The 27036-nt window shown below is 44.4% G+C and overlaps 1 protein-coding gene across 4 annotated transcripts; it reads left to right on the top strand.

Annotated features, from left to right (window-relative positions):
- Nucleotides 1-247: 247 nt before the first annotated feature.
- FYB2 (FYN binding protein 2) lies at nucleotides 248-20245 on the top strand. Of its 4 annotated transcripts, none has more exons than XM_042818959.1 (20): nucleotides 248-364; nucleotides 3036-3705; nucleotides 4338-4532; nucleotides 5856-5889; nucleotides 7593-7681; nucleotides 8424-8452; nucleotides 9646-9677; nucleotides 10557-10632; nucleotides 10983-11115; nucleotides 12974-13091; nucleotides 13191-13234; nucleotides 13528-13591; nucleotides 15272-15355; nucleotides 15783-15811; nucleotides 16459-16519; nucleotides 17047-17139; nucleotides 18711-18792; nucleotides 19334-19490; nucleotides 19650-19683; nucleotides 20129-20245. In XM_042818959.1, the coding sequence occupies exons 1-20, from the start codon at nucleotides 332-334 to the stop codon at nucleotides 20136-20138; spliced, it is 2067 nt and encodes a 688-aa protein (XP_042674893.1). In that variant the 5' UTR covers nucleotides 248-331; the 3' UTR covers nucleotides 20139-20245. The 4 variants fall into 4 exon arrangements, with proteins under 4 accessions (XP_042674893.1, XP_042674890.1, XP_042674892.1 ...); XM_042818956.1 differs by lacking the exon at nucleotides 248-364 and adding an exon at nucleotides 389-650; XM_042818958.1 differs by lacking the exon at nucleotides 248-364 and adding an exon at nucleotides 390-650 and having other exon boundaries at nucleotides 13194-13234.
- Nucleotides 20246-27036: the final 6791 nt, after the last annotated feature.

Here is a 27036-nt window from a genome sequence, read left to right as displayed (position 1 = left end):
CCTTTAAGAGTCCCTTCCACCTCAAACCATTCTATGATTCTGTATTTGGTCAGTTCGCAAGAGATGAAGTCGAGAGCTACGTGCGATCCTGCTTGGCTGTTCCTTTCCAGTGCTGGAGACAAAGGTGAAACCGAAAGCTGGACTTCAAACTGCCCAACCCACTGTTTGCAGAATGCAAAGTTTCGCTCAGCTGGAGGGCTGATAAGATGAGTGGGAAGGGCTGAGCAGCAGTCCAGCCCAGGTGAGGCTCTTCCCACACTGGGGGCAGAGTCGAGGTCCAGGTGTGTGTGTGTTCAGGCTCACTGGGCAGCAGAAGGGTGGCGAGTGGGTGATGCCGGTGCTGGGCGGTGGGGCCATGGATGTGGTGAGTATAGAGTTGCTCCCTTTGCCCCTTCCACAGCAGTGGGTGAGCCACAAGGAGTGCTTCCTTCTCTGTTTCCCACCGTTAATATGTAGAGTTCCGGCTTGTGCCTCCGTCATCAGATTAGGTGGGTGTTCCCAATGCTGTGTCTGCTCTCTGTGAGACCGCGCAGGGATGTTTTCCTTCCCCAAAGCAGGGTGCCGAGGGGCTCCTGGTGCTGCTTTTAGTTTTCCAGTTGTGCTCTGAGATGAGCTACAGTTGCTTCATCTTAGTGTATTGGAATGTAGAGGTAGGTTATAATTTTTGCAACTGTTTGGAAGTCAGGGAGTTAATGAACAGTCAGTGCCTGCAGCGTGGGCATGGCTCCAGGTGTGTGGGCAGAGGGCAGTGCTGGTTATACATCGATTCATGGGAGCACCCCTAGTGATGGAGACAGGGGGGATGAAGGTAGCACGGGGGCAAGCAGCCTTCCTCTTTGCTGCCCCACATCTCACAGGGTCCCTCTCCCTGGGTCCGTTGTTTTTATGAAAGGAGAAAACCCAGAGCTCTTTTGGTCAGTCCTTGTGTCAGCACAGAGCTTCAACTTCAGCTCCTTCAGAAAAATGTCCTTATTGAAACCCTAAGCTGGGCTTTATTCTGCTTCCTAGAATGATATTAATGCTAGAAGATCGTTTTATTTATAGGGAGAAAATATGGAAAGTTTAGCTGTCCCCTGACTCTGTAATGCTCAGTGCTTTCCGGCCAGGAAAAGTTTGTTTCCTTTTTGTTCTCTCCCTCTCTCAACTTGCATGCTCCTTTGCCAAGTGTGTTATTATTCCTGGTGAATTATTTGGCCAGATGTAGCAGTAATGCATACTGTGAGCCCTCTAATTTTTTATCAGATTCTCCTCGCTTTGCCCACTTCTCTCATCCAAACTGTACAACTCCTCCCCGGGCTGGAAAGCACTCTGCAGGGACCTAGAAAACTCACTGCACCTCAGCTATGTGCAGAAATTGGGGATTGTAGGATCATGGAATGGCTTGGGTTGGAAGGGATCTCAGAGGTCATCCAGCCCCAACCACCCTGCTTGGTTGTCACATCAGATTAGGCTGCCCGTGGTCTCATCCAGCCTGGCTTTGGGCACCTTCAGGGATGGGGCACCCATAGGAATGCTGTAGGATGCATCAAGAAGTGATAGCTCTCCCTTTAACTAGCTGCTACGTGGAGGAAAGAGGAATAACAAGTTGATAGAGGAAGGGGAACCTTGTTGCAATGAGTGCCTGGCCAAAAATCCCATTTTACAAGTTCTCTTGCTCACAGTGCTGGGCACAGGCACGTGGGTACTTTTTCCTTTCTGTTTTCTCTGTCTCCAAGGGCACGAGTTTGGAACCACATGTTACAGGAACAAAAGAAAACTGGTGAGGGGAGGTAAACAGCGCTGAACTCTTCAACTATGGCTCGAGCATGTGCAGAAGCTCAGTGCTATTGCATTAGGGCACACCACGCCGCTTTATTTCCTGTCTGGAGTTGCTGCGGAGATCTGGTGCACGTGGGGTTTGTTTTAAACCCTCTTCATCCTCCCTGAGCCTCTGAAAGCTCCCATTCCCCTTGGGCTCGCTGCTGTGTTATGTCTGAGCAGCTCACGCGGCATCGCGTTGCTGACCGCTAATATGAAATATAATTGGAGCAATTCAGCCCGCTCCCTCCCCCCCCTGCCAAGGGCTGGCTCTTTACATCATGCACTGCCCTGTGAAAGTAATAAAGTTAGTGAAAGGGGTCATTCAAGAGAAATTGTCAGTGTTTAATAAATCGCGCAATTAAATGCAATAAAACCTCAGTATTCTATTCATCTGTTCTGCCTTAACACTTAAGGCTGGGGCTTTTTTCAGAATAACGAAGTTCTGTCCTAGATAATTTTTTCCAATTTCCTCATTGGACAGGCCCTCACGAAGCCCTGCAGTCCTCCGCGCTGAACTAAGCTGCTGGAGTAGTGCACCTAATGTAATCATGGCATATAAAAAGTTATAGAGCAGTTGAAGGGCTTAAGTAGCACATAAATTGTTCTTCATATTTTCTCCTTAGTTCAGTTTGTGGCTGAGTTTAAGCCACAGAATTGCAGGCAAAACCCACAGACTCCTTCCTGTAGAATGGGACAGCTGAAAGGAGGTTGTAGAGAGGTGGGGGTCTGCCTTTGCTCCTAGGTAACAGTGATAGGAAGAGTGGTGATGGCCTCAAGTTGCATGAGAGGTGGTTCAGGTTGAATCATAGGAAAAATGTATTCTCTAAAAAAGCACAGGCTGCCCAGAGTGGTGGTGGGGTCACCATCACTGGAGGTATTCAAGAAACGTGGGGATGTGGCACTGAGAGAGACAGTCAATGGGCATGGTGGTGTGGGTTGGGTTTGGGGATTTTGGGGGTCTTTTCCAACATCAATGATTCTATGTTTGGGAAGAAGGGTGGGAGAAAATGCCCGTTACAGGCCATTTCAAAAGGTAGTGTCGTTGGTTAGTTACCTTATTTCAAAATCATGTATGGCTGTGGAATTTGTGACTGAGAGAAGAATTGAGTGCCTTACCCCATGCTCATCACTGTGAGCAGAATATGTAGCCTCTTTTTCTCTGAAACAATCACGCAAATTGCCTGTTGCTACTCTATGAGCATCTGCTTTGTGCTTTCCTGTCTTTCCCTGCCCAGGAAGTTGTGACTGATTTCAGAGCCCTCCGAGCCAAATTTCAGCACGACTCCAGCCTTGCCACCAAGCCAGTGCAGCCCTGCCAGAAGCCCTGCCCCAGATTGGAGTCCAGAGGTGATGGCATGCCCAACAGTAAGGCAGATGTGCTGGTACCCAGACCCCACAGTGAACCTCCCTGTCCTGCATCCCAGCCCTCTGCCATTGCCCATAGGGCCAAGATGGGCCATGCAGATCCAAAGGAGCACAATGAAGAGCACAAAGGAAACATCTCGGTGAAAGGGCTGAGCTCTCCCAAAAGCAGTTCTCCAAAGTATCCAGTGTCCTATTGCACCGAGCAGCAAGCATCAGTCCAAGCTGGCCCTGAGGATGCTCCGCTCCTGAACTCTTTCCACCATGCACTACGGATGTGGCAGAACGCTTTATCTGGTGGTGAGAAAGCAAGTACTGAACTGCCAGCCCTGCGGCCAATGAACTTCTATGTGCAGCCCAGACCAGGGCAGAGGGTGCTGCATGCTCCTGCCACATCAAACGGCAGCAAGGTGCCTCCAGTTAGCAGCTATCCTACACCAGCCCCACCTGCTCAGGGGCTGGCTTCTGCCCAGGCAGCCCAGGGAGATGGGAAAGCTGCTGGGAGCTCTGCAGCAACTACATTGCAACCTCAATGCCAGAAAGGTAAAGTTAGCTATAATTTTTATAAATTATATGTATGTGTATGTATATATACAGACAGATATAAGCATGTACAGGTGGTCAGAAACTCAACAGGTGGAACTGAAGGCTAGTAGAAGTTGGAATCCTCAAAGCACATGCTGAACTAGCCCATGGGAATGCTCCTGTTCTTCTCTGAGGTCCCAGAGATAAAGGAGGGTTACTGGACTCTCCTGTTTTTTTCTTTTTCAAAACCTTGCACTAAGAAATTGTTCAAATTCTGAGAGTAGAATGAAGGCTGAGAAAAGGGAGCATCTGTACAATCATAGAGTTGTTAAGGTTGGAGAAGAACTCTAAGCACGAGGCCCAACCTGTCCCCACCGTGCCCACTGACCTCGTCCCTCACTGCTGCATCTCCACGGCTCTTGAACACCTCCACAGATGGTGACTTCACCAGTTCTCCAGGTTGAATCTGCAAAAATCTGCGGAAGTGGCCGTTTATCTTTGCTCTTACATTGCAGTAGAATGGTAGGAGCCCTGTTGTGTAATGTGAGTGTGACCTTGGGATGAAGCAGTGATGGTGAGAGGCGTTTATGCAACAGCTAGCAGCACTGCAAGGAGGGGTAATGACTGCCTGTGTTTTTTCTCTGGAGCAGAGTCAAAGCCTCCCCACAGTCAGCTGGGAGCAGGGACGCAGCTGGACAGCCCAGGCAGCAAACTACCCAAGAGAAGACCTCTTCCTTCAGCTGCATCCCTGGGTCCTGCTCCTCAGAAGCCCTTGAGACCCCCGAAGGTTGATCTCAGCTCTTTCCGAAGCATGGTACCTTCAGTTCACAGACAAAATGAAACAAGTAAGAGATAACATAGAATCACAAAGGTTGGAAAAGACCTTTCAGATCACCAAGTCTTAACCTAACCCACCTCACCATGTCCACTCTGTCCCCCAGTGCCACATCCCCACAGTTCTTGAACACTTCCAGGGATGGTGACCTTGCCACTCCTTAGGCAACCTACACCCATGCATCACTGCTCTTTAGAGAAGAAATTTTTTCCTATTATGCAACCTGAACCTCCTCTGATGCAGCTTGAGGCTATTTCCAGTCATCCTATTGCTGTTACCTGAAAGCAGAGACTGATCTCCACCTTGCTACAACTTCCTTTCAGGGACTCGTAGGGAGCCATAAGGTCTTTTTCTATTATTTTCAGCTGAGTGGGGGTAAAATAAATTAAAATATGTGGTTTATTGATATCTATTAGGCAAGTGGAAATATGAGGCTGTTATTCATTTCTCATATCTTCCTCAGACGTGAAAGAGAGCCCATCAGTTTCAATGAAACTGGTTTTTGCCCCTGGTTTGGGGAAAGGATCTAGTGTTCTGTGCTGGCTGGCTCACTCCATGCAGCTCTCCCCCAGCTGCAACTCCAACGTGCTGTGAACACCTTGTCGCTAGCCGTCACACTGCTGCACACTGATCTTATCACCCCATCTCATTGCAAAATGCCTGCACACAGCTGTGGGAAGGCACAATAAAATCAGTAGAAACCGGTCTGCTAATCCCCTGCTTGTGTTTTTAAATACAACTGAGGGCAACGTCATTAAGTGTTCCAACAACAAGTGATGCGAAGCTTCAGTTTCCCATAATAAAACCCTATTGATGTAGGGTAATGGAATATTTTGGCCTGCTTATTAAGCAATTGAGTGCTGTTTCTTTATAGATAGAGGCTTAATCACAGCCAGATCTTCAGGCACAAATTTGCTGAATTCAAAGGGAGCTGTGTTTCTACGATGGGCTCAGCTAAAACGTCATTGGCTTTCCTGTGGCTGTGCTCACTGATCTGTGCTGAGCTTAGTAAAAATTAAAGGAAAAGAAAGAGGTTCTCACTGCAACTCTTTTCTAATGTACCTACCTTTTCTAAATGTGTAAACAGCACGGAGGGAAGTAGTTATTTCAGTGCCACCATTTGCATGCCCTATTGATATTGCTCACTTATTGATCTCTGGAAGACCTGAAGTTGTTGCCTGGAAACGTGAAATAATGCCATTAGCACAGCCACATCCCCTGGCAATCCCATTTCATGCCTGTCCCTGTGTGCTGCCTCGAGGAAAGGCCTCTCTGTTTCTGCACGAGAGCAGTGTTGCCTCCGAGCACTAATCCTCCTTGTGTTTGTGTGCAGCTGCTGAGGAAGAGGATTACCTGATTCCTGAAAGGTGAGTGTATGGTGAGCATCCCCACCCCCTGGTGCTGCTGCAGTTTGCATTATGGCTCTGGCTTATCATAGGATGCTCCTGGTTCTGTCCCAAAAGAAGCTCTGGTTCATAGGGAAGTATTCATGTTCCCATCGAATGCATGAATATACTGTGAAAATGAGAAGTGGAGTGGCTGAACCGGAGCAATAAGTGCCAGATTCTTCAAACACCTTTGGTGTTTTCAGAACAAGGGGAAATGGTTTTAAGTTGAAGGAGTGAAGATTTAGGTTGGATGTCAAAGGGAACTTCTTTATTATGGGAGTAGTGAAGTTCTGGAACAGGCTACCCAGAAAGGTTGTGGATGCCCCATCCCTGGAGGTGTTCAAGGCCAGGTTGGATGGAGCCCTGGGCAGCCTGGTCTCAAACGTGGAGGTTGGTGGCCCTGCCTGTAGAGAGGGAGTTGGGGTTGGTGCTTTGTGATCCTTGATGTCCTTTCCAACCTGGGCCATTCTTTGGTTCCCAAGCAATGAGTTATTTTGGATAACAGCACATGAAGTTGTGCTCTTCAATCAGGGGATGTCCCCACCAGCCCTGACCTGCGTTGTGACTAACTTTCAGTCTTTGCTTCTCAAGGGAGATCTGGTCAAAAAATAACCAGCCCTCTAGCTGTCATGCACCACAAGGAAGCTGTCCCAGTAATACATTACATCAAGATTAGCTATCTAGCTTGGGTACTTGTGATACGGTCTTTACAATAGGTCACTTGTTAAATATTAACCAGGTACGTGGTTTAATTGCATAGCAGCAAAATAATGGGAACAATTCTCATCCCTGAAGCCCAGAAGTGGGAGCCTCACCTGTAATAAAATCCCACTGAGACTCTGGTGCTGCCTCCTGGGCCAGCTGGTCCCAGGCTCCTTTCCCACGTTTGGGGATAAACACTGCTGTCAGCAATGCCAGGCAGAGACCCACCAGCCCACTCAATGCAGCCCAGCTGTATTATGGGTCTGGTGGAGGGCCAGGGTACCTATAAACATTGGTCTGGTCTTCAGCCAAGCTGCTGGGGAACTATTCTGCCCCAGGGCTGGGGTATTTATCTTTGCACCCATTCTAGAATGGTGCTAATTTGAATTGCCACAAGAGGGAAGTGGGAAAAAGGAAACTGAAGGGACGTGGGCTGGGGAGACAACGTTGAGTCTGTGTGGCGTATGCCATACTGGCATGCAGTCTGTCATTGGCTTTGGACAAGGATCTTTTATTTACTCTCTGATATCTGTTTTTTTCCTGCATAAGCAAGAAACATCCTGCTGAACAACGCAACTGGGTTGCTATTTATTTTGAAGTAGCTGCAAGAGGTTTGAAAGATGCGGCACTCAGATTTCCTTGGGCTTTTTCTTCCCTTTCAACCTGAGGGATCGCTGTCGGCAGAAGACCAGAATCCCAATGCAAAGTCCCCTGATGTGTTTTGAGCCCTATAACTACACCCCGTATTCATCAAGGAGAAGCAGTGCAGGGTCACAGGGAGGCTCAGCTGAGCCTTGCATTGATGCAGGTCTCCCTTCCCTCTGAGGAATTCCTGATTTCACTTTGCTGTTTTGTGGGCTCAGTATCAAAGCACTTGAAGTTCTCGTCCTTAAGATGAATAAATTTTTTTAGACTACCGAAAAGGCCAGGAAAAAAAAAGAAACACCAACCCTGTTCTCTCTTTTATCTTGTCCTCTCAGCATTCAACGTGAAGAGCAGCATAATTACGAGAAAACCTTGATGTACCTGAATCAGTCTGAGGGCACCACAACCTTGTGTGTCATTGAAGGTACTCTGCAATACAAGACTTTTAAAGGAATTACATGCTGTCTGGGCCACAGCCTTAAAAAGGGGAATAACATAGCTGCTTCAGCTTGGGAAAGCAGTTGAATGTTGGTTGGGGTGAGAAAAAATGACTGCCTGCATCGTCCCTTGGCTTGTGGACAGAGGGACTGGGATACTGATCAAAAATTAATTTGGATTTTGGTTATGAGATGATTCTAGTATGGTAAAATTGCCATGAGGAGAATTAGTAAGATATTGCCTACGGGGAAGAGAAAGTAGAGAAGACAGTGAAGCAGACCTCAATGTTTTCTTGGGAATGAGTATTTTTACCATAAGGATCATTTCCATCTCCACCACTACTTTCTCCCAGTATAATAATCTCTATCAGGATTGCCACTGTTCTATCTTCCACTTTTTAAAAAAATCTTCTGCTTTTGGAGGTTGTTAGCTTTTGCCCTGTTCATTGTTTTAATCTACCATCAGAATGGCAGAAAAGCAGCCTCCTTGGGGAAACTCACCATAGCCCTTTTGGGTTTGCCTTGAGGGCTCTGAAAACTGTGGCCAGCCAAAATTGTTGCTTGCAATCCTCTGAACGTAAGCCAAAGCTAAATAGCAAACTCAGGGACCGTGGTTGGAGGGACCTTGTGAATCTGTGCCTGGATGCTGAGCATGGAATAAATTTGGGGTTTGCAACGTGATGTGCAGTCAATTAAAAACTAATACCTGTTCACAATTATCTTTTTTAGTACCTAAGGTAGAACCTCAAGAACACAAGGTGAGTCTCTTCACAGCCTGTTTTGGCATTCTAAGCTTGGGTATATTGTATGTACCTTCCTCAAAACTTTTGCTATTTGTATTTCATCTATGCTGAGTGTTTCTGTATGCGTGCTCTCTGTGAAGACTCTCAAAGAATAAATAAGAAATTGCAGAGGGGACATGAAGATTAATGAGGTTTCCAAACACAGCTGGGGAGAGAGTCAGTCCCCTTGACTTCCTCTGCAAAAGTGTCAGGAAGTGGTAAAGTCATCTGGACCTTGGTGGCAGACCAAGTAATTGTCAAGCAATGATATCAAGATCATAAATTTTGAGGGCAAAATCCACTGAATTTGCTCTGGAAGCTCCTGCCAAAGGCGAGCTGGTGCTGGTAATCCCTCTGTGAAGGCATAAAAGCAATGTTGAGCTTCCTGATCATGGAAGTGCACTTTGAGCTTTGGCTCATAAGTGAGGGCAACGTCTGTGGGGACAACCATATGGACTCTGGTCCTCTGCTGCATGGATGGCTTACTGCAAACTGCAGCTTGACTCTTCTCATGTTACCCTAGCTACAAAACCAGTGGTAGTGGAGATGTCCTGCAGGATGATGCATTGCACAGGGCAGGAATTGTCTCCAGGGAAGCCCTTTGTGGCTGCACAGCTCACAGTGAGGAACTGGGCTGAGAGAGCATCACCTCATGCAGGAAGATGATTGGGTGTTGGTTCTGCTTCTGCTGAAAGGGGAAAAAACTGCTCTTTGGAAAATGTCAAACTCCACTTTCAAATGCTGACATGCAAAGCAATCAATTTGTCTAGGAAGCAGCACAGGCTTCCAAATTCACTTATCTATGCATGATTTGCAGAGAGGTTCTGTGGCTCATCTGTAGCCTTGTTTTACGGAAGGTTGGAAAATCTTTATTTTCAAGTAATAAAAGCCTCTCCCTCCTCTTCTGTAAGCTCTCCAACCTGTAATTGCTTTCAGCCTCATCCCTTGCACCACTACACTATTTCCATGCAGTTTGTCAACATGTATATCCTCTGTCTTGTAGAGTAGAGGAAACATCCTTTCCTGATGGCTGTTCCAAATGTAAAAGCTTTATGAGCTTTCTGAAGAAATATTTCTTTAAATAGTAAATGACAGTTTAGGTACCATGTAGAATCTTGACTTGCCACAAAAAGCACAGGGGCTGAAGACTTTCCTCTTCTTTATTCTAGAAACAGAAGAATTTTCTCTTTGGTGAATCCAGGTAATTTCCTTTTCTTTCTCCTAAACTGCTTCTAACCCACAGCTAATCCAGGTTGAAGTTGGGATATTGTAACACCTGGGAAACAGATTGAAGTTTCAATACAATTTAGTGACCAGGAAAAGGATAAATTATCGTGTCCTTTGGTGTCAGCACTCAAGACTTCTTAGCTTGTTTTCATTCTAAAACGTATCTGGAGGAAGCTGAGTCTCTTTTCTCTGGCAAAAAAAAATGAAAAAATAAAAAAAATCGTATTGTCTTTTCATACTGAAACCTGAGCTTTAAGAAGGGAGAGGTATGGAGCTCTCAGAATGGGAAACACAGTTCTAGCTCTGAAGCTGTAAGGCAAGGTCCACACCAAATGTCAGCCTGCCAGTGACCTATTTCAGACTCCTTGTGGTGTTAATTGTTGACACTGGTTGAAGGCTGCATCACTGGTGGGACTTGAAGAAGCATGGGATAAAAGGAGGTTTTCCCATTTCAGTGGGAATCATTAAGATGCTGTGGGGAGAAAGATATCACGTTCTGGTTCTCTTAATATGTGTTCTCTAAATCACATGTAGCATGGCAGGAGGCAAGTCTTGAGAGCCAGGTATCACTGTGGGCACATGGATCTAGCTTGTCCATTGGTGCTATGAGAGAACAGTCATCTCAGCTTGTCTCTTCTTACAAGAGTGATTGCTATTACCCTGAATAACAAGCGGCCAAATCCAAACCTAAGATTGGGATCTGCCCTGATGGTACCAATGGTGTTTATGGGCACCTACATCACTAAAGGGAAAATGAGCTGCCTACTGTGACATGGTCATTAAGCAATCTGTATGGCAGTGATTTCACTTAATGTCTCTGTTCTGACATCTCTCCCATTTCTGAAATTCGCAGTCCCAGAAGAGCTATAGTAGAGGATGAGAAAGAAGGAAAAACAAGTCTTGAAAGAGAGAAACAGGAAGTGAAGAAGGTATTCAATATGTCATATTCTTGAGAACATATTATGTCCTCACATTTTCTCCTTTTACCTTCTTTTGTTGATGAAGCAATTGAAATATTTGATTCTTTAACTACTTGTTGGTTTTTTTTTTTTTTAATCTCTTCCTTTGTTTGCCCATTACTCAACCAGAACTGCCTAAAAAGCATGTAATGCTGCCAGGAGTCACATATGGCTATTGGAAATCCCTCGTGGAAAGGGGGTGTGAAACCCTTCTAAGTCCACAGAAGGATATCTTGTTTGCTTATATGTATGTTGTATTAACATATATCAGAAAACTGTATCTGAATACTCAATCAACTGAATCAGATGTCTGATCTCAGCCAGGTGGAAATGAATACATAATTCTCAGTGACCAAGCCAGGGAAGATGACAGAGGTGGGATGAAGGCGCTGCATATGAGGCAGGATGTGACCAGTACCCCCCAAAGGCTGGCAAAAGACAGAGCAAAACCCTGTGAGTATCTTGTTTGGCTGTCGTGTGTTTCTTCAATGTTCAGTCCCATCTGTTGCCCAAATGTCTCTTCCATATGGGAAAAGATGTTAAAATTGAATGCAACTCTTGAACCAATTTAGTTAAACCAGGGCAAAAGGTTGCATGTGCATTTGTATTCTGGTCTGAATCATTTATTTTGGTTTTGCAAATAGCTTCCTAAGTTGGTTAACCATCTGCATAACTCAAATTGAGGTGTTTGTTTTCCTAACAGATTACCCTTATCCAAGGGAGCTGAAATCCACCTCCTCTGCTTCTCATAATTTATTGAGTCTCAGAAGAGCATTTGGCTGAGGCTTGTGGTGGAAGCACATGTGAGCACGTGGAGAGCCTGGCGTCTCCTCCTGTCCCTCATTAGGATGGAGTATGGTTGTGGTTCCAGTGAGTCTTCTTTCACAGTTATGGCATCTGACCTCAGTCTTCCCCTGTCAAGATGCTCTGAGGTTGGTGCACAGCTCTAGATGCTGAGCTGCACAGTCCAAGCCAGCCATGATTGTAAATGCTATTCCATAGCTTCAGGTAGAAGTGCATGGGCTGTATTCAGCAGTGGTCAGGCAGTGGAATGGGCTGCCCAGGGAGGTGGTGGAGTCACTGACCCTGGAGGTGTTCAAGGAACGTTTGGATGTTGTGTTCAGGAATATGGTTTAGTGAGAGCTATTGATGATGGGTGGATGGTTGGACTGGATGATCTTGCAGGTCTTTTCCAACCTTGGTGTTTCTGTGATTCTGCTAAGACTTGGCTGCCCCTGCAAGATGTTAATGTGAAAGAAAGGTTTGCTATGCTGGGCAATGTGGACAGAGCAGAGGTGTGATGGAGAAGGTGCAAATTGGCTGTGGTTGTTATTGGTGTGGTTCTGGGGATTTATTTCATTTTTATTTTAAACTGCTTCACAGTAATTTGGTTGGGGTCTGTTTCTGTAAGCAATGTTGCTGGTTGGTTGACCTTGGATGGCTGGAAGCAGTTTCTGATGGGCAGTTTTTAAGAAGTGTTAATGGTGGGCCTCCTGCTATTGCTCCACCAGAAGCTGGCTCTGGGAACTTTTTTCCCCTCCCTTCATCCTTCTCATCTTCAAGGAGAATTGCTCTCTTAGTGGCTTGTTTGTCAGAAATTTCTGTGATTCACTAGAGCACTCTGTGGTGTTGCACGTTTCTGGTGAGACCTACTGTGTGCCCTTGTGTTCATCTAGAAACAGTATCTGCTATTATGTTTGTGGCTGCATTTCTACGTTATTCTAACTCATTTAAATACATCAAAGATTTATTATTGCCACTGAAAAAGTCCTTGAGGAATAAATCTTACCTAACCTCATGAGTTGCAGCTCTCATGCTTTGTTTCCATGGAATATCTCCTGGTGGAAGACTTTTCTGGGAGACTCTCCCTCCTCTTGTCCTTCCCAGCATATCTACAGGTATATTCTCAATGGATTGGCCCATTATTTGTCTCAGCATTGCTACCAACCATGCTAAGCTCTCCTACGATAATTTCTGCAAACATGCATTAATTCTCTCCTGGGATATTTTCAGCTGAGGAGCAACCTTCTCAAAGCTGCCATAACTGAGAATACTGATGGATATTTTGTATTTCTTTAATATACTGCAAAACTTTTATCTTCAAGTTTTAAAACGTTAAATTTTTCTGAAGTCTTTTAAAGTTCTTCTGAAAGTAGTCCTGAGTACTGGCTTTTGTGGGCTCCTAGAATGGAAAGTATACCTGAAAGCTCTCATTTAGTGTGGCATCGCCTGTCAACCTTAACAGTTGCCCATGACCTGAGAGAAGTGACACAGAAAAGCTCTTAAAGCAGAGGTCCTTTCTCATTTGCAGTGTACTATGGTGCTCCTGAACCAACCGAAGACAGACCAACCTCAAGACCAAACCATCATCAGCTCCTGCTGACCCCAGAGGATGTGTACGATGATGTTGAGGGACTTCAAGACAGACTGTGAGTATGGATCGACTCTTCACTAAAGCTGAAATGAAATGTCTTTTATAAATTGTGCTGCCGTAAATACCCATGTAATACTTCTTTCTTGCCTTCAAGCAGCCGTGCTTCAGATGCCTCAAGTCCATCTGCTTCAGACAGCAGTAAGTGTAGCACACGGGGCTGCTTTTAATTTGGATGGTGCCTGGGAGACGACGTGAATACCTCCATCTAACTTTCAACATCCATGATGTCTCCTTCTGGCCTCATAGCTTTGAATTCCCATTTAAACCAGTGGGGAGCAATGTTTGTATCTAGTGTGGAATTCATGTGAGCAACTTTGAAGCCTCTGTATGGGTAATATGTAAAGGCCTGGATGCATTTTACCCAGCAAAACTCACCTCATTGCTACCAAGTGTGACTTGTGATAACAGTCTGCCTTGGTTTTAAATTTCAGGAAGCAACTATGAAGAAACATATGAAGATGTTGAAACTGGGAGTGATAATCCAGCAAAAGAGAAGTAAGTTGCAGTTTACTAGCCTGAATTTCAAACTTGATCTTGAATGCCAGGTACTGGCTGGAAGCCTTATTTTCCTAATGCAACTGCAAGGAGTTGCTGTATGGGTGGATTTATTTCTCTTCTCTCCCTCTTTTCCCTTTGGCTGACATTTAGGAAACGAAATAACAGTTACCAAATTTATGTCCCTAAGCAGCAAGGCCTTCCTATGAGAGCCTGTAACGCTCTCCATCCAGTGGAACAATTCCTCTTCTAGAGCCCTACTTGCATGAAATACGCAGGGCAATCTGACCCTCCTCTTGCACAAAAAGGTTGTTCAGCTGTAACTGAAAAATGGCATCTCCTCACATGCCAAAATGCTCAAGAGACAAACAGAGGCATTGTCCTTGTAAAAGGGACAACAAATATTTTGGATCACAGACGATTGGAAAGCTGAAAGGAGCCCAGGTTGTGAGCTAATGCCCGCAGCTGGTATGTTCTATGTTACATGCAACCTGCTCCTTTTTACAGGGCTTCTTGTGATATTTGCTTCCAGAAGGTGTGTTATAAAAGCAATGAGTTTAGCAGCCTCAGGTTTATATGTTGCCAGGGTTTCCTTAGTGGATTAAGAGGTGAAACTTGAATTTAGTTGTGTTTTCACTTATTTGCTCTGTGAGGTTCCCTACTCTTGCAGATTTCCTGCGTCCCTTTGAACGAAATAGAGACAGCCTCTGGGAATGGCACATGGGCTGCTGATGCTGCACACAATTACTGTGAGTGCATCTGGTGGCTGTGTTCTAAGGAGTAGCGTGGGAGGAATAATAAGGTGTTTCTGTACATCTGCTTCTCCCCTATGAATGTGGGACTCGTACTGGTGTGCATCTGGATTCGAATCTAGTGTGCACCAGAGAAGGGGGGGGGAAACTATAGGAAACTTGAAACCCTGAAGGTGATGGGGCAGTTATTAAAAGGTGACAGCATCACTTCTCCACAGATGATAATTCTTGGGGAAATGGAGGAGCAATGCATCTTGCTGGAGCTTGCAAAGGAATTTTACAAGAGAGCTGGGGCTGGGACCAAGTTCACAGAGTTCAGAACTCAGTATCTGAACCCCCCAAACCACTCTTAATGAAATTTTTACATACATATAAAATGTTTTTAATGGATAATGACCCCATGTGAGGATCTTGGTTCTATGTTGCTCTTTCCATTGAAAATCACTACAGATTTGCAACCTCTCGTAAGCTTGAGAGAGAAATGCATGTGGTGGAATGTCTGCATGAAGGGTGTAGGAAAGAAATGTGTGATGAGGGGGGATATAGAAAAACCTTCTAGATGTCCTCCTTTAATGTGAGCTGTGGTTGGCCAGGAATTTTTTCTCCTTTTCATTGTGAATTTTTTAACTCCAAATACATCTGGGTCAGAAAAGGACAGGAACAGACTTCACCTCTTCTGTATTTCAGCTCCTGTTATCATTGAAAAATTTGAAGCTAAACAAAAGATTTGATCTTGGACATTATAATTGATCACCTTTTCCTTCATCTTTATCCATCCCGTTGGAGCCATTGTTTATCCTCATTATGCTGTTAGGCTTAAAATGTATTGCTGGAGGAGGTTCTGAGCTTCAAGTTCTCAAGGGATATGAGTGTTGCAGTTCACGTACTTCAGAGCCTCTTTAATTAAAATCTTTTCTATTTTGGACAGAGCAGAAAAACAAAAGAGATTTGGAAAGCTGTTTAAGATAGAAAAATTGAAACTGAAAAATACCAGGTTCAAGGAAAACTTAAGGTAAGCAGGCTTTGGTTGCTCAGCCTTTTCCACCCTCTAAATCTGAGCCATTGTATCTGCAGTAATTTGAGAGCAGGAATAAGGAGCACAGCTTTACCTGTGAAACAACACTCAAACTGCTTCTGTCAACTCATGGGGATTTGTTATGGCAGATGTGGCCAATGGTCCATCTATGTGGCTTCCTTTATGTCAGAAACCTGCAGAAGCTGGTCTGACAACAGCATCTCCTGGCACAACTTCACAACTTAAGATCCTCATGTCTCTCTTTTGACAAATACTGTTGGTGTCAGGGACCCCGTGCATCCAGAAGCGTTCTGCATTGCTTCAGCAGCAAGCATGGTGTGCCACCAGTGTGTCAGTACTCATGGCTTTACGGGCAATGCTGATGTGAAAGCTGGTTTCTAACAGCCTCTTCCTCTATCTTCAGGTTGTTTTCCATGTCGGCGCCAAATTTAGGTAAGCAGCATACATGCCTGGCACTTAGGAATGTGTGTGTGGGGGGGGGGGAAATGGTGAGTTGCACAGTGGAGAAGATTTTATGCATTGTGGCTCTCTGAAAATAATGTGTCAGTGTTCATCTGAAGGCTTAATATGGGATTGCACTGCAATTAGGGGTGGTTTTTGTTGTTGGTTTTGTTGTGCTTTTTTTTTCTTCTTTTCTGGAAGGTCCTTCAGATTTTAATATATCCTGTGAGGCAACATGCGAAGCAGTCCTTGTTGAGCAAGAGCAGCTTTCTGCAAAGTTTCAGTGCTTTCCAGGCAGTAACTGCCCAGTGAAGGGACAATCATGCCTTCTGTAAATGGGGTGGGCATACCAACTGTCCCATGCACAAGCCTGGGGATGGCGATAGAGTGAACATCCCACATCCCTGGGGTGGGAACTCTGGGATAGTGCAGCTGGGGCTTTGAAAACCCAAGCACCTTGCCTTGTGCTGGAGTCGTGGCCTGTCTTTGGAGCTCTGGGGTCTTCCTTTTGCATTGCCTTTACCCCCTTGAGTTGAGTGACTTGCAGCACCCTCAGTTCACTTCTGCAATAAATAGCTTTGAGTCCTGGATCCAGAACTACCTTCCCAATAATGTTTTCTGCTGCCTTTGCGTGCCAGCAGATGTCTCCCAGGAGGACATGGTGTACGACGATGCTGAGACCAAGCAAAAAGACCGAAGGTGAGGAGGGCTTCTACCAGCACTGGCCAAGGAGATGAGTTTTCTGGGGACCCTACAGTGCTGTGAGGGTCAGGAGCAGGTCAGGACCCTCTCCTCTGGAGACAGTCCAGATGCACTCTGCTTGTGTGTTTAATTTGGCAAGAAACATCCCCCCCAAATGCTTCTTTGACATTACATAGTGCCAGAGATGTGAAAAGGAGTGAGCTGCTCACTGCCACACGGCAAAGTTGGGATCGTTTTTCTAAGGAAGGAAAAGCCCAGCTCCCAGTGCTGATAATCAGCGAAGTCCTGGCAAGCTCCTTGTCAGAAAAATTGCTGTTAATGGAAACAGCATGTCTCGTGCCTGGCTGCCAGATGATGGTGGAGGCAGCGTGTGCCTCTACAAAGCGAGCTCATGTTTGCATCTGGGTGGGAGCTGGGAGGAGGCAGGGAAAAATCATGGCTTTGTACAGCCTGAGTTTGGGGAGGGGATGCGTCCTGCTTGCAAAACCTGAATTAGTGCAGTGCTTTTCCCTCCCTCCTCTCAGAGAGAAGGATGACAAGTGCAAAACGTGGATGCCAAAATTCCTGATGGCAAAAGAAGTGAAGGACCGACGGAGAAGCAGTGACGACGTGGAAAGGTCTTTATGGGTGTTATATGTTTCTCCCATGTTTAATGCTGTACTGAATCGTGCTGTGTTTCTCTGAAGCCATTTGCAGGAGCAGGATGCCTTCGCTTAAGCAAACATTTAGTATTTGGCTGCTGCTCCAAGGCCCTTTTAGGAAACTTCATGAAGTATCCTGAATTCAGAATAAGCTCTTGGATCTGAGCTGTATGCAAGTGAGAGGTGCCTTGTGGGTCTTATGCTGGAGCTGTACCTGTTCTTCCCACTTAGCTGAGACAATAGGGTGTAATTGCTGTGCATTGGGCTGCTTTGTTGGTGTGCTCAGTTCCATTCCCCTTCCACTTTTCCCTTGATCAAATATTCAATCTTCAATCATGATCAACTGTTGCCATTTTGGCAAGATTCTTCGTTTTAGAAGACCTCCCTACAGTCTGCATGTCCCCTTGCCCTTAATTTAAAGTATTGAATTCCTTTCAATTTTATTTTTCCCAGCCAGAATTACCACATTGCCTCTTGCTGTACCATTTGGGCCTGAAAACGAGCAAAACCAAGACTTTTTGTTACTGGTGCTGCAAAGACTCTCATAGGAAGCAGGCAATTTCATTTCCCTTTTAGATCAGATAAATATGCACTGCAGCTGAGGTTTTTTTTGTGACCCGGTCCCTGGGACTTCAAACACATAGAAGTCAGTGATATATTTTCTGGGTTCTTACCACAGAGTTCCTGTGTGGTGCTGCTGAAACACTGCTTGTTGTGTAGCATAGGGCTGTGTGTATGGTTGTACAGAGCACCAGGAAGCGATTTCATCAGCTCCTTACAGAGCACAGGTTCTCTAGCCTGAGTCTGCCAATGGCAAATCTCTTAACAGCTTAGAAATCCTTGATTTCAACTCTTGCTTCCTCTTCCTCTTAAAATTTAGAGCATGAAAGTTAGCCAACTCTGTCTTATTTACTGCAAGTTGCTTTTTCTCCCTCCCATCTTAGTTTTAAAATGAATGCCACAGCTGTAAATCTGTGTATAGATCAGAAAGAGTGGCATCTCCATCTCCATGGCATTTGCTCCCCTTCACATATTTTTAAGAGCCAATTTTAATTTTACAGTGCCATATAAAATTCTGCTTTGGTTATATCCTGCTCCACGAGCTAAAAAAGCAACAGAAATAGGCAGGACTTTTGAACCCCTCTTCATAAATGGCTCACAATAAGGGTTACCTGGGGACCCTTTGTGTCTGAGTATAAATAAAAACAGAACAAGATGAATTGTTGGGGGCAAACTCAATTGTCTATGAAAACTCAACTGATTTGAAAACCTTGATGAAGTGTTTATTTGTTCTCATGCCATTTACAGGGAGCACGCTTGGTCCAAAAGCAGATACCAAATGGCTCAAGTTATGCTCACCAACACGTTTGAGTCACTTACTCACCCCTTTATGAAAAACAATGATATGAGTGGTGTGCTTTGCTCTCATAAGTGTTCATTGCAGAAAAGCCTGGAGCAAGGCTCCGGGTTGCATTTCTCACTGTTTCCCAATGCTAGGGATTATTTGAACAATGCTCAGAAGTGTGTGTTTCTCTCTCTCGGTGCAGAACTATCTTTAAATTCAAGAAGAGCAATGCAGAAAAAAATAAGATGGAAAATGAAGAGAAGATATTTAGAGAAACATTTCTGGTACGTGTCTGTTTTTGCGCACTTGTTGTGCCAGAGGAGGATGAAGGATTAAGAGAAGCATGGTGAAAATTTGTCTTTATCTATACTGGCAGAGATGTCCAACTAGCCTGCTGCATCATCTCATCTAGGATCTCCATCAGCGATGTTGCCAGGCTTTTCATAGAACCATAGAATGGTTTGAGATGGAAAGGACCCTTAGAGGCCACCTAGCCCAACTCCCCTACAGTGAACAGGGGCACCCTTGGCTCCATCAGGTGCTCAGAGCCCATCCAGCCTGGGCTTGAGTGTCTCCTGTGATGGAGCAGGCACCACCTCTCTGTGCAATGTGTTTCAGTGCCTCACTAGCCTTATTCTAAAAAACCTCTTCCTTATATCCGGTCTAAACCTGCCCTCTTTCCATTTGAAGCCATTTTCCCCTTGTTCTATCACAACAGACGCCTCTTTTGCCCCAAGCAAAGCCTCACAACCTCACCCTTTCACTGCCCTTAGAGACATCGCATGTCAGTGTGGAGTTACATCTGACCTTGTTCTCTGCCTACAGTATGACAAGGAGATCCGAGTCATCAACACAGCAACTGCTGCATGCTCCATCCCCAGCATGAGGAGAGCTGACCTCCCGCTCACAGCTGGAGAACAGCTGGATGTGATCGATGTCGCCGAGGGCAGCGCAGTGATATGCCGCAATTCAGAGGGCAGATGTAAGTCTGTAGGAGCTCTCTGGCACAGGTAGTCAGTGTTCAATCTGGTTTTAAGGAGCAAATTGACTTGGTAAATAATATGACGTGCTTTGTGCTGAGCCACTGCTGCTATATTTGCTCAGGAATTTACTAATTTGCTGTTTTTCCCCCTTTTCTCAGATGGGTATGTCCTAGTGGAGTACTTGAACTTCAGGTAAACTTGGATTTTATTTACTGCAATGCGTTTTTTAAGGGCTCTTCCAACCTAAACCATTCGATGATTCTGACATTTTCTTCTTCTTCTGTATACGGATATTTGAGATATAGAGGAATGTGATTTAAACTTCCGAAGCCAGGGGAATGCTGATGTAGACAGTATTAAATGTTAAATAAGTATTTCTTGGTTTAGTCTGTTATTACAGTTACATGGATTTGCAGTCATGACCTATATAGTTTGGAGATCTTTCACGGCCTTCAGATATGCCATATTAATTCATATCTGCTGCAAACACGATCCACTCCCTGTGCATCGCCTTGCCAAAACACACCCCTAAGCTTGCTGCTACAACAGCATTTCTTTGCATGCCCATGGCTGATTGCTATAAATGAACCTCTTATTGCCAAGGTGCCTGTTGGTATGAAATTTCTTTTTCTGACAGGCAGTACTGATGGCCCCGGAGCATCCCCAAAGTGCTGTTTCGAGCCTGGGAGAGCCCGTGTTTGTCAATGTGGGGAGCTGATGCCTATGTAAATAAAGCTTTATTTTTTACACTTTCTCTGGTAAGCATGCAAGAGACACTTTCTTTTTTTTTTTTTTTTTGGTCTATTTTGAACATTTTCTCTGATTTTTCTCAACATCAGTTACTTCTAGGGTTACTCTCTTTCTTCCTCCCTGTTTACCTCTGGAATGGCTATGAAATTTGCATGAGGGGTCTTATGCAGTTTAGTTGCTCCATGTCCATCTCTCAGTGTCCTTTTTTAAGTGCTGGAATTACATGGTTTCCAATCACACAACATTGAGTTTGCTTTCATCTTGAAAGTATTGGGGCAACAGGTATTTATTACATTCTTGATGTATGAAGTATATAAAATAGTGGAAAAGTTGGCTAGTTCCTTTCCAAAATAAAAAAAAAAAAGGGAGGGGGGGAAAGAAATTAAAAAGTAAATAAAGCCTTCAGTAGAAATGTACTTTATTTTTGCAAGCTAACATAGGCATCCAGGCCGTGTGAAGGCTGCCTTCTGGCTTCCCCACTGCACAGCAGCAGGTAGGCACCCAACAGTTGTCCCTGTGTTCGGAATGCTGAGTGCTTATTTTCAGAAAAAGGCTCCTAAAAGTAGGAGGAGAAATATAAACTGCCAATGGCTTCTCCTCGGTGTACCCAATGAATGCCTTTTCAAAAGAAGAAAGGAAAAAAAAAAAAATAAAGTGAACTCTGAGTTTGTTTTCCAGTAAGGTTTTTACGTGGCTTTTGGCAGAAAGGGACATGAACATAGTTGTGCTGTGCAGCCCCTCCCCAGCCCCCTATCGGTGCGCTCATAAATAACCCTGAAAATGTAGGTGGCTTAATTAGAAATTATTAAATGTTCCAGGCTTAAGAAAACATGGCAAAATAAAAACGCTGTTTGCCGCATGGCCATTTCAAAGCTGGCATCGAAGGCATCAGAAAAACAGAGCAAATATTTAACATTTACTTTCAAGTCTATACAGGCATTCTTATTTATTTTACCATGTGGTTACTATTAAGTGTATTGGCCTCCATCCATCCTTGGGAGAGAAAAAAAAAAGAAATAAAACAACCCCCTTCAAACATGCACAGCTTTGCACACTTGCCAGCCTAAATATTTAGATTTCTCCAGGGGAGATGGAGAGCTGGGGGGCTGAGGGGTGTGCTTGGCCACGGAGCTGCTGGGGATGTGTGTCCTTCTTCCCCAACCTCCCAGGGCCCTGTCCTGATAGTAACCAAGTAGATGTTAGCTCCCTGGGGGGCTCTCCTCCATAATCATGTTCAGAGCTGATCCCATTGGGAAAACTCCTAATTGCTTTTTCGCCCTCCTGTCCTCATCCAATGCTACCTCTGTAAATGATGCTGCATGTGCTGCAAGTCTCTTCCCTCGTGGTGAAGCACAAACATTTGCATTGGTGTTGGCTGCAGCCAGCAGTTTGCTTGTCGCAAGGAAGCCTTGCAATGCACTCATGCTGTTTTTCTTCATGGATGGATTCCAGTACACGTACAGAGAGAAATCACTTGATATGGGTTGACTTAAGACAATACCAAACGCTTTGCATTCAGCAATTTGGATTAGATTTCCTTGATTAAACCACAGATTGGATATACTTAGGTCAAGATGCTGTTTAGGAAATTGAAGTCTTCCTTTTTTTTTTTTTTTTAATAGCCTTGCTACTCTATCCTCAACAAATCAAAACTTTAAGTAATTTGCGTGTGCGATGTAAACCCTGCTCCTCAACATCCCTTCTCAAAATGAAAATCACCATGCTAACATTTCCAATTTGCTCAATCCAAGGGAGAACTGGAATTTCATCAAGCTGGTTGTAGCAAAAAATTGTGATTAGAGAAGTGTGCAGATAGGGATGATGCTGGAGTGCTTGCTGCAGCTTTGTGCTTTAATGGGATTTGCATCCCTTTGCATCACAGGCATACATGAACAAGCCCTAAATCATCTTCCAAGTTCTTTTTTTTTCTGTAATGAAGGATTATTTTTGCAAAACATCTTTAAAATATTTCAGTGCTATGTCAGTCAGGTCCATCAGCTCCACTGGATGCATGCTAAAACTGAAGAAAACCTTTGGGCCTGGCTCAGGATGTGTATTCTGGCTCAGAGAAGCTGCTTTTGTTACGCTTGTATGTATTTTAACTCTCTTTCGTGTCCTTTTGTCCAGCTCCATTAGTTGAAAGAATTGAGTACTTTTGTCTTTTTTTATCTCTGAGTTTATTAAAGTGCAAATGTCAACCACAGAGACACCTATCACATGCAGTGTAGTACACTGAGAACCACTTTCCACACCATCAACAGAAGGTAAAAGGCTTCTTTGTGATTATCTAACGCACAGTTACTTGTACAAAGGACAAAACTGAACCCAGGCTCTGTGCCCTTCCACCATGGCTATAGCTAGACATAAGTGTCAATTTCAATGACTTGATCAACAACACTTTCCCTATCAGCTGAGAAAGTGCTGAGAAAGATGGAGGAGCCATAGACTTTAGTATTTTTCTGAGCTTCATATCAGTGATATGTCTGAAGAGATGTCGCTGCTCGGAGCTTTTACAGTTCAGTATCTTAACAGAAGAAAAATCATAAATGCTCTTTGTAGTACAAACAACCAAAACATTGCAACGGGCCAATCTGGTTCCTATCCTGTGGAGGTGAGGACTGTCTGCCCTTGACTGCTGGGATGTGGCACTACAGTCATCCTAGGATTCAGTTTTGCTTTGAGCTCGAAAAAAACCAAACCACAAATGCACTGAGGTACAAAATGCATGAATAGAACATGATACAAAATACATGAACATGCTTTCAGCAACAAGGATATATATTACCATGTCTACAGTGCCTACTTCACAGCTTAGTGAGATGAGGATAAATATCTCAAATTAAAAAGGTGCAGAGATGAATCTTACAAATTAACTTTGATTTTGTCTTTAAATTAAGGCAGCTTCAGCAGGAATTTCAAGGCTTTTGTTGGAAACAGACTGCTTTTGTAACTTCATTCGTGCTTTGCAGCCAGAGCTCTGGTGGACTGCCCAGTTCTCCTGATTCTCAAATCTAGCAAAGACACGAGCATTGTGTGCATGCAGCATCAGTTCTGCTGCAAAAGTCAGCATTTGGTCGAATTCTGAAAACAGTTCATCTTTCAGGCATGGAAGAGAGGAAAAGCTCTGAATATAGCTCTCTACAGCTCCCTGAAAAGAATCTGTGGCAGGGTGGAGGTCAACCTCTTCACCTGCATAATGATAGGATGAGAGGGAATGGCCTCAAGTTACACCAAGGGAGGTTCACATTGGATATTAGGAGATATTTCTTCTCTACTCAGGTACTGGAATGGGCTGCACAGGGAGGTGGTTGAGTCACCACCCCTGGAGGTGTTCAGGAAAATTCTAGATGTTGTACTAAGAGACATGGTTTAGTGGGAATATTGGTGGTAGTTGAATGACTGGATGACCTTGGAGGTCCAACCTTGGCGATTCCATGAACCACTAAACACAAGTCTGAGAGATGGACTGAAAATTCAGAATTACAGGAGGTTGTTTCCATTTTGTAAATAAAAGATGAAGAGAAATTCACGCAAGAAGGGCTCAGAAAGCCAAAGGAAAGCATGAAGTGGAGAGCCCATGCCAAAGTAGGCCCCGAAGAAAGGTGACCATAACAGCTACACAAAAAATGGATCCTAAGACATTCCAGCAAAAACACTACAGAAGCTGGAACAGGGATTTGTATGGCTCATTGGAAGAGGACTGATGGGAGATTCTTTTTCTCCCCTTCCTGTGAACCACTAAAAGGGTGAAGCTAAAAACTGCACAGCAAATGGTACTTCAAGTATTTAGGCACACAGCCTTCAGGTCTCACCAGTACGACTCTGTGAGCTGTGGGGTTCGTGCACCATGGGAACCTGCATCTTCCAGGAGCCCTAAAGGGAAGGCACGAGTTCATGTCCTGTGCTGGAGTCTCTTCCTTCTACATGGATGCACAAAAGATGACTGATGATAAGGAGCAGCAAAATGAAAGGGAGTAGACAGAACAGTTATTTTGTTCGAACTTCATCTAGTCTGATATGAATTGGCATTATAATCACACCAAAAAAAAAACTACATACCACAGTTACAAACCAGTTGCTTAATTTTTTGTACAACCCTGCCCACATCCTTGTGCTTGGATGCATGATCAGGACACACATACTGACTCTGCATTTCAGACCTATGAAAGAAGAAAACTCCCTCTGCCTCTGCCTGCACAGCCCCTGGAAGGCAAACAGCCCCGCATTTCTAGCGCATAAATATGTTTGCCAACAGTACAATACAAGCCACTTCTGAATTAACCCATCCAGAAGCTGGAGGTTAACGCTGAACTCTATCCTTTGCATTTTGTCACTCGCTTAGTTTTGCTGAAGCATTGTTGGGATGAATCTGTGGCTTGCAAAGCACAGCTGTCAGTGGTTCGTGAGGAATTGCACTTGGAAGAATTCAAGTTTGTTTAGTTCCAATATATCTCGTACACCCTGCTTTTCCTGGTGGTTGTGCATGTACCAGTAACTCAAAAAAAAAAAAAAAAAAAGACCACAGTGTAACAGTGTACAAATGAGACTTTTACTCCAAAAAGCATAATTGGAGGTCAATAGCTTCATAGCAGCTGAGAACCAGAAAACAGCCTATGCCAAGATTAAAAATAAAAATAAAAATAGTGAACCTTCTCCAAATATCTCAAAAGTTGGAGTGTACATGGGTAAGGCTGTTTAATGGACAGCTTTATGAGTTGTTCACTAAGGAGGTCCTGGGCAGGAGCACCTAGTGACCACCTGGCATAGCTTGACTCAAGGCTGCAGTGCCTCTGGTGGTATTTGTCTGGAATCCCAAGACATTCTTGTTGCCTTGGCAGGATGGGTTTTGCAAATCCATATATTAGTGTTTGTAAGGGTCTGAGAAGATCCATTTCTTGTGTTCAAGAAACGTTTAGATGTTGTACTGAGAGACATGGTTTAGTGAAGAAATACAGGGGGGTAGATAGATGGTTGGACTAGATGATCTCACAGGTCTTTTTCAACCACGGTGATTGTATGATTCTAAAACTCCAAGTGCCCCAAGGTTTTATCCCCCACTCAGAAATCCCACCTGCCTCCAGGAGGCAAATATTCCTTCCTGGGGGATGTGCTGCTGTTGAACATCACTTAGTCCTGCTGGGGAGGACAAAGGTAATTTTAAGGCAAGACATCCTTACATGCTCCACACAAATACATTATCAGCAGGGCCACCAGGACAAGCACCTTGGCAAGATGCTAAATTATGAGTGATGACTTAAACAACCTTCTATAGTCAAATATGTTTCACAGCAGGGGTACTTCCAAATTTCTGACTGCTTTCCTGGCCATTTGGCTACCCTCTCCTGCTCCTTTCCAAAGGGGCTGATCTCCAGCACCCAAAGCATCCCATGCTGCTCGCCTGGCTGGGCTGACATCTCAGTGCTGATCTGAAAGCTGCTAAGGAGCTGGACACTGCTCAGATTTGGTTCTTTTGTATGGAAGAGTCTGGATTCTCCATTCTTGCTCCTACTAGAGCACAGGAGATGAACATTGCCTGATGCCTACCAGGTACACTACCAAAGCTGTCCTCTACCCAATCGTATTTATTTCATAACGATAATATAATAAAAACCCATTACAAAACCTAGGATAAATACAAAGATGTCCAGTGTTTCCTTTAAAAATGAGACTGTTCTGCTGTTTGTAATCCGAACGCTGCTGTGTTGGATTCTGCATTCAAGAACTCAACAGCAAAACTGATGCTTTTTTGGCAGGTTTCTACTTTGTGCGGCTTCTGATAAAACTGAAGCTGGAAATATATACTAGTGAGAATCAAAATGTCATCTGTAACAAAAGTAAGGCAATTTTGTGTTCTTAAAAAAAGGGGACTTCACACTGAAAATGTCCACTTATCTGCCAGTAGATGGCAAAAATATCCCGTAGTTGTCTTCAGTACCTAAGACAATTAGTACAAAAGGTTTAATGTGTCATTCTCCTCCTTGCTGCTTATAGAAACTTTCGGAAAGTATAAATTAAAGTGCAACTGTACAAAAAAAACAATCCTTAGCAAAAAACTTCTAGGGACATAAAAACTATCAAAACGACGGGTTCAGGGTTGTTTTTAAAGTTGAATGACTGCATACCCGGGACCAGCAATGTTGCTAACGTTCTCCTTTGTTTTGTTTCTTAAAGCAAAACCAAAAAAGGAAGAAAATAACCCTCCCAGGACTTTTTGGCAAAGTGTTCATAAAGCGTTTGTTCCTTGACTGATTAGACTAAGTTCCTTTGCAATCAAATGGAATTAAATACCGTAGCAAAGCCAAGCAGATGCCAATGCTGTCCATTAGATTAAGCCTATGCAATGAGAAGTAATCATTCTTTTAAACAAAGGAATTGTCACACATGCACTAGAGTTTACCCTCGAATAACAAGAATTTTAACCTGAAAAATCCTCACTGTTTGTTTTAAAATATAAAACCCTGTCCTTCAGACAGCCAGTAGCAAAGAAACAGTGAAATGCTTGCGATATCTCCGCCTTCTTCATGTCACAGCAAGGTCCCAACCTGTTCTGCATCAGGACAGCAGGATCCTTGGCAGGTGAAGGCAGGCAGTTTTGGCAGAGATTTTGGGGTGGTGACATGGGCAAAATCTTCCTACGGGAAATGTGAGAGCTAAGTGCACCGAAGCCATGATGCAAAGCCGGATCTGGAGGACTCAGCAGCATCCTGCCCCATGTCTGCAATGGGAGCTTTGCACATGCCACCCCTCACCCTTCTTTAGTAGGGGAAAAAGAACAGAGGGTGGGATGGTACTTGC

The sequence above is a fragment of the Centrocercus urophasianus genome, unplaced genomic scaffold (genome assembly GCF_019232065.1).
Source record: "Centrocercus urophasianus isolate 14NV4802_14NV808 unplaced genomic scaffold, USGS_Curo_1.0 seq_18, whole genome shotgun sequence".
Taxonomy (NCBI): Eukaryota; Metazoa; Chordata; class Aves; order Galliformes; family Phasianidae; genus Centrocercus; species Centrocercus urophasianus.
The sequence above is the reverse complement of the archived record's forward strand: the minus strand, read 5'-3'. Positions and strand labels throughout refer to the sequence as shown.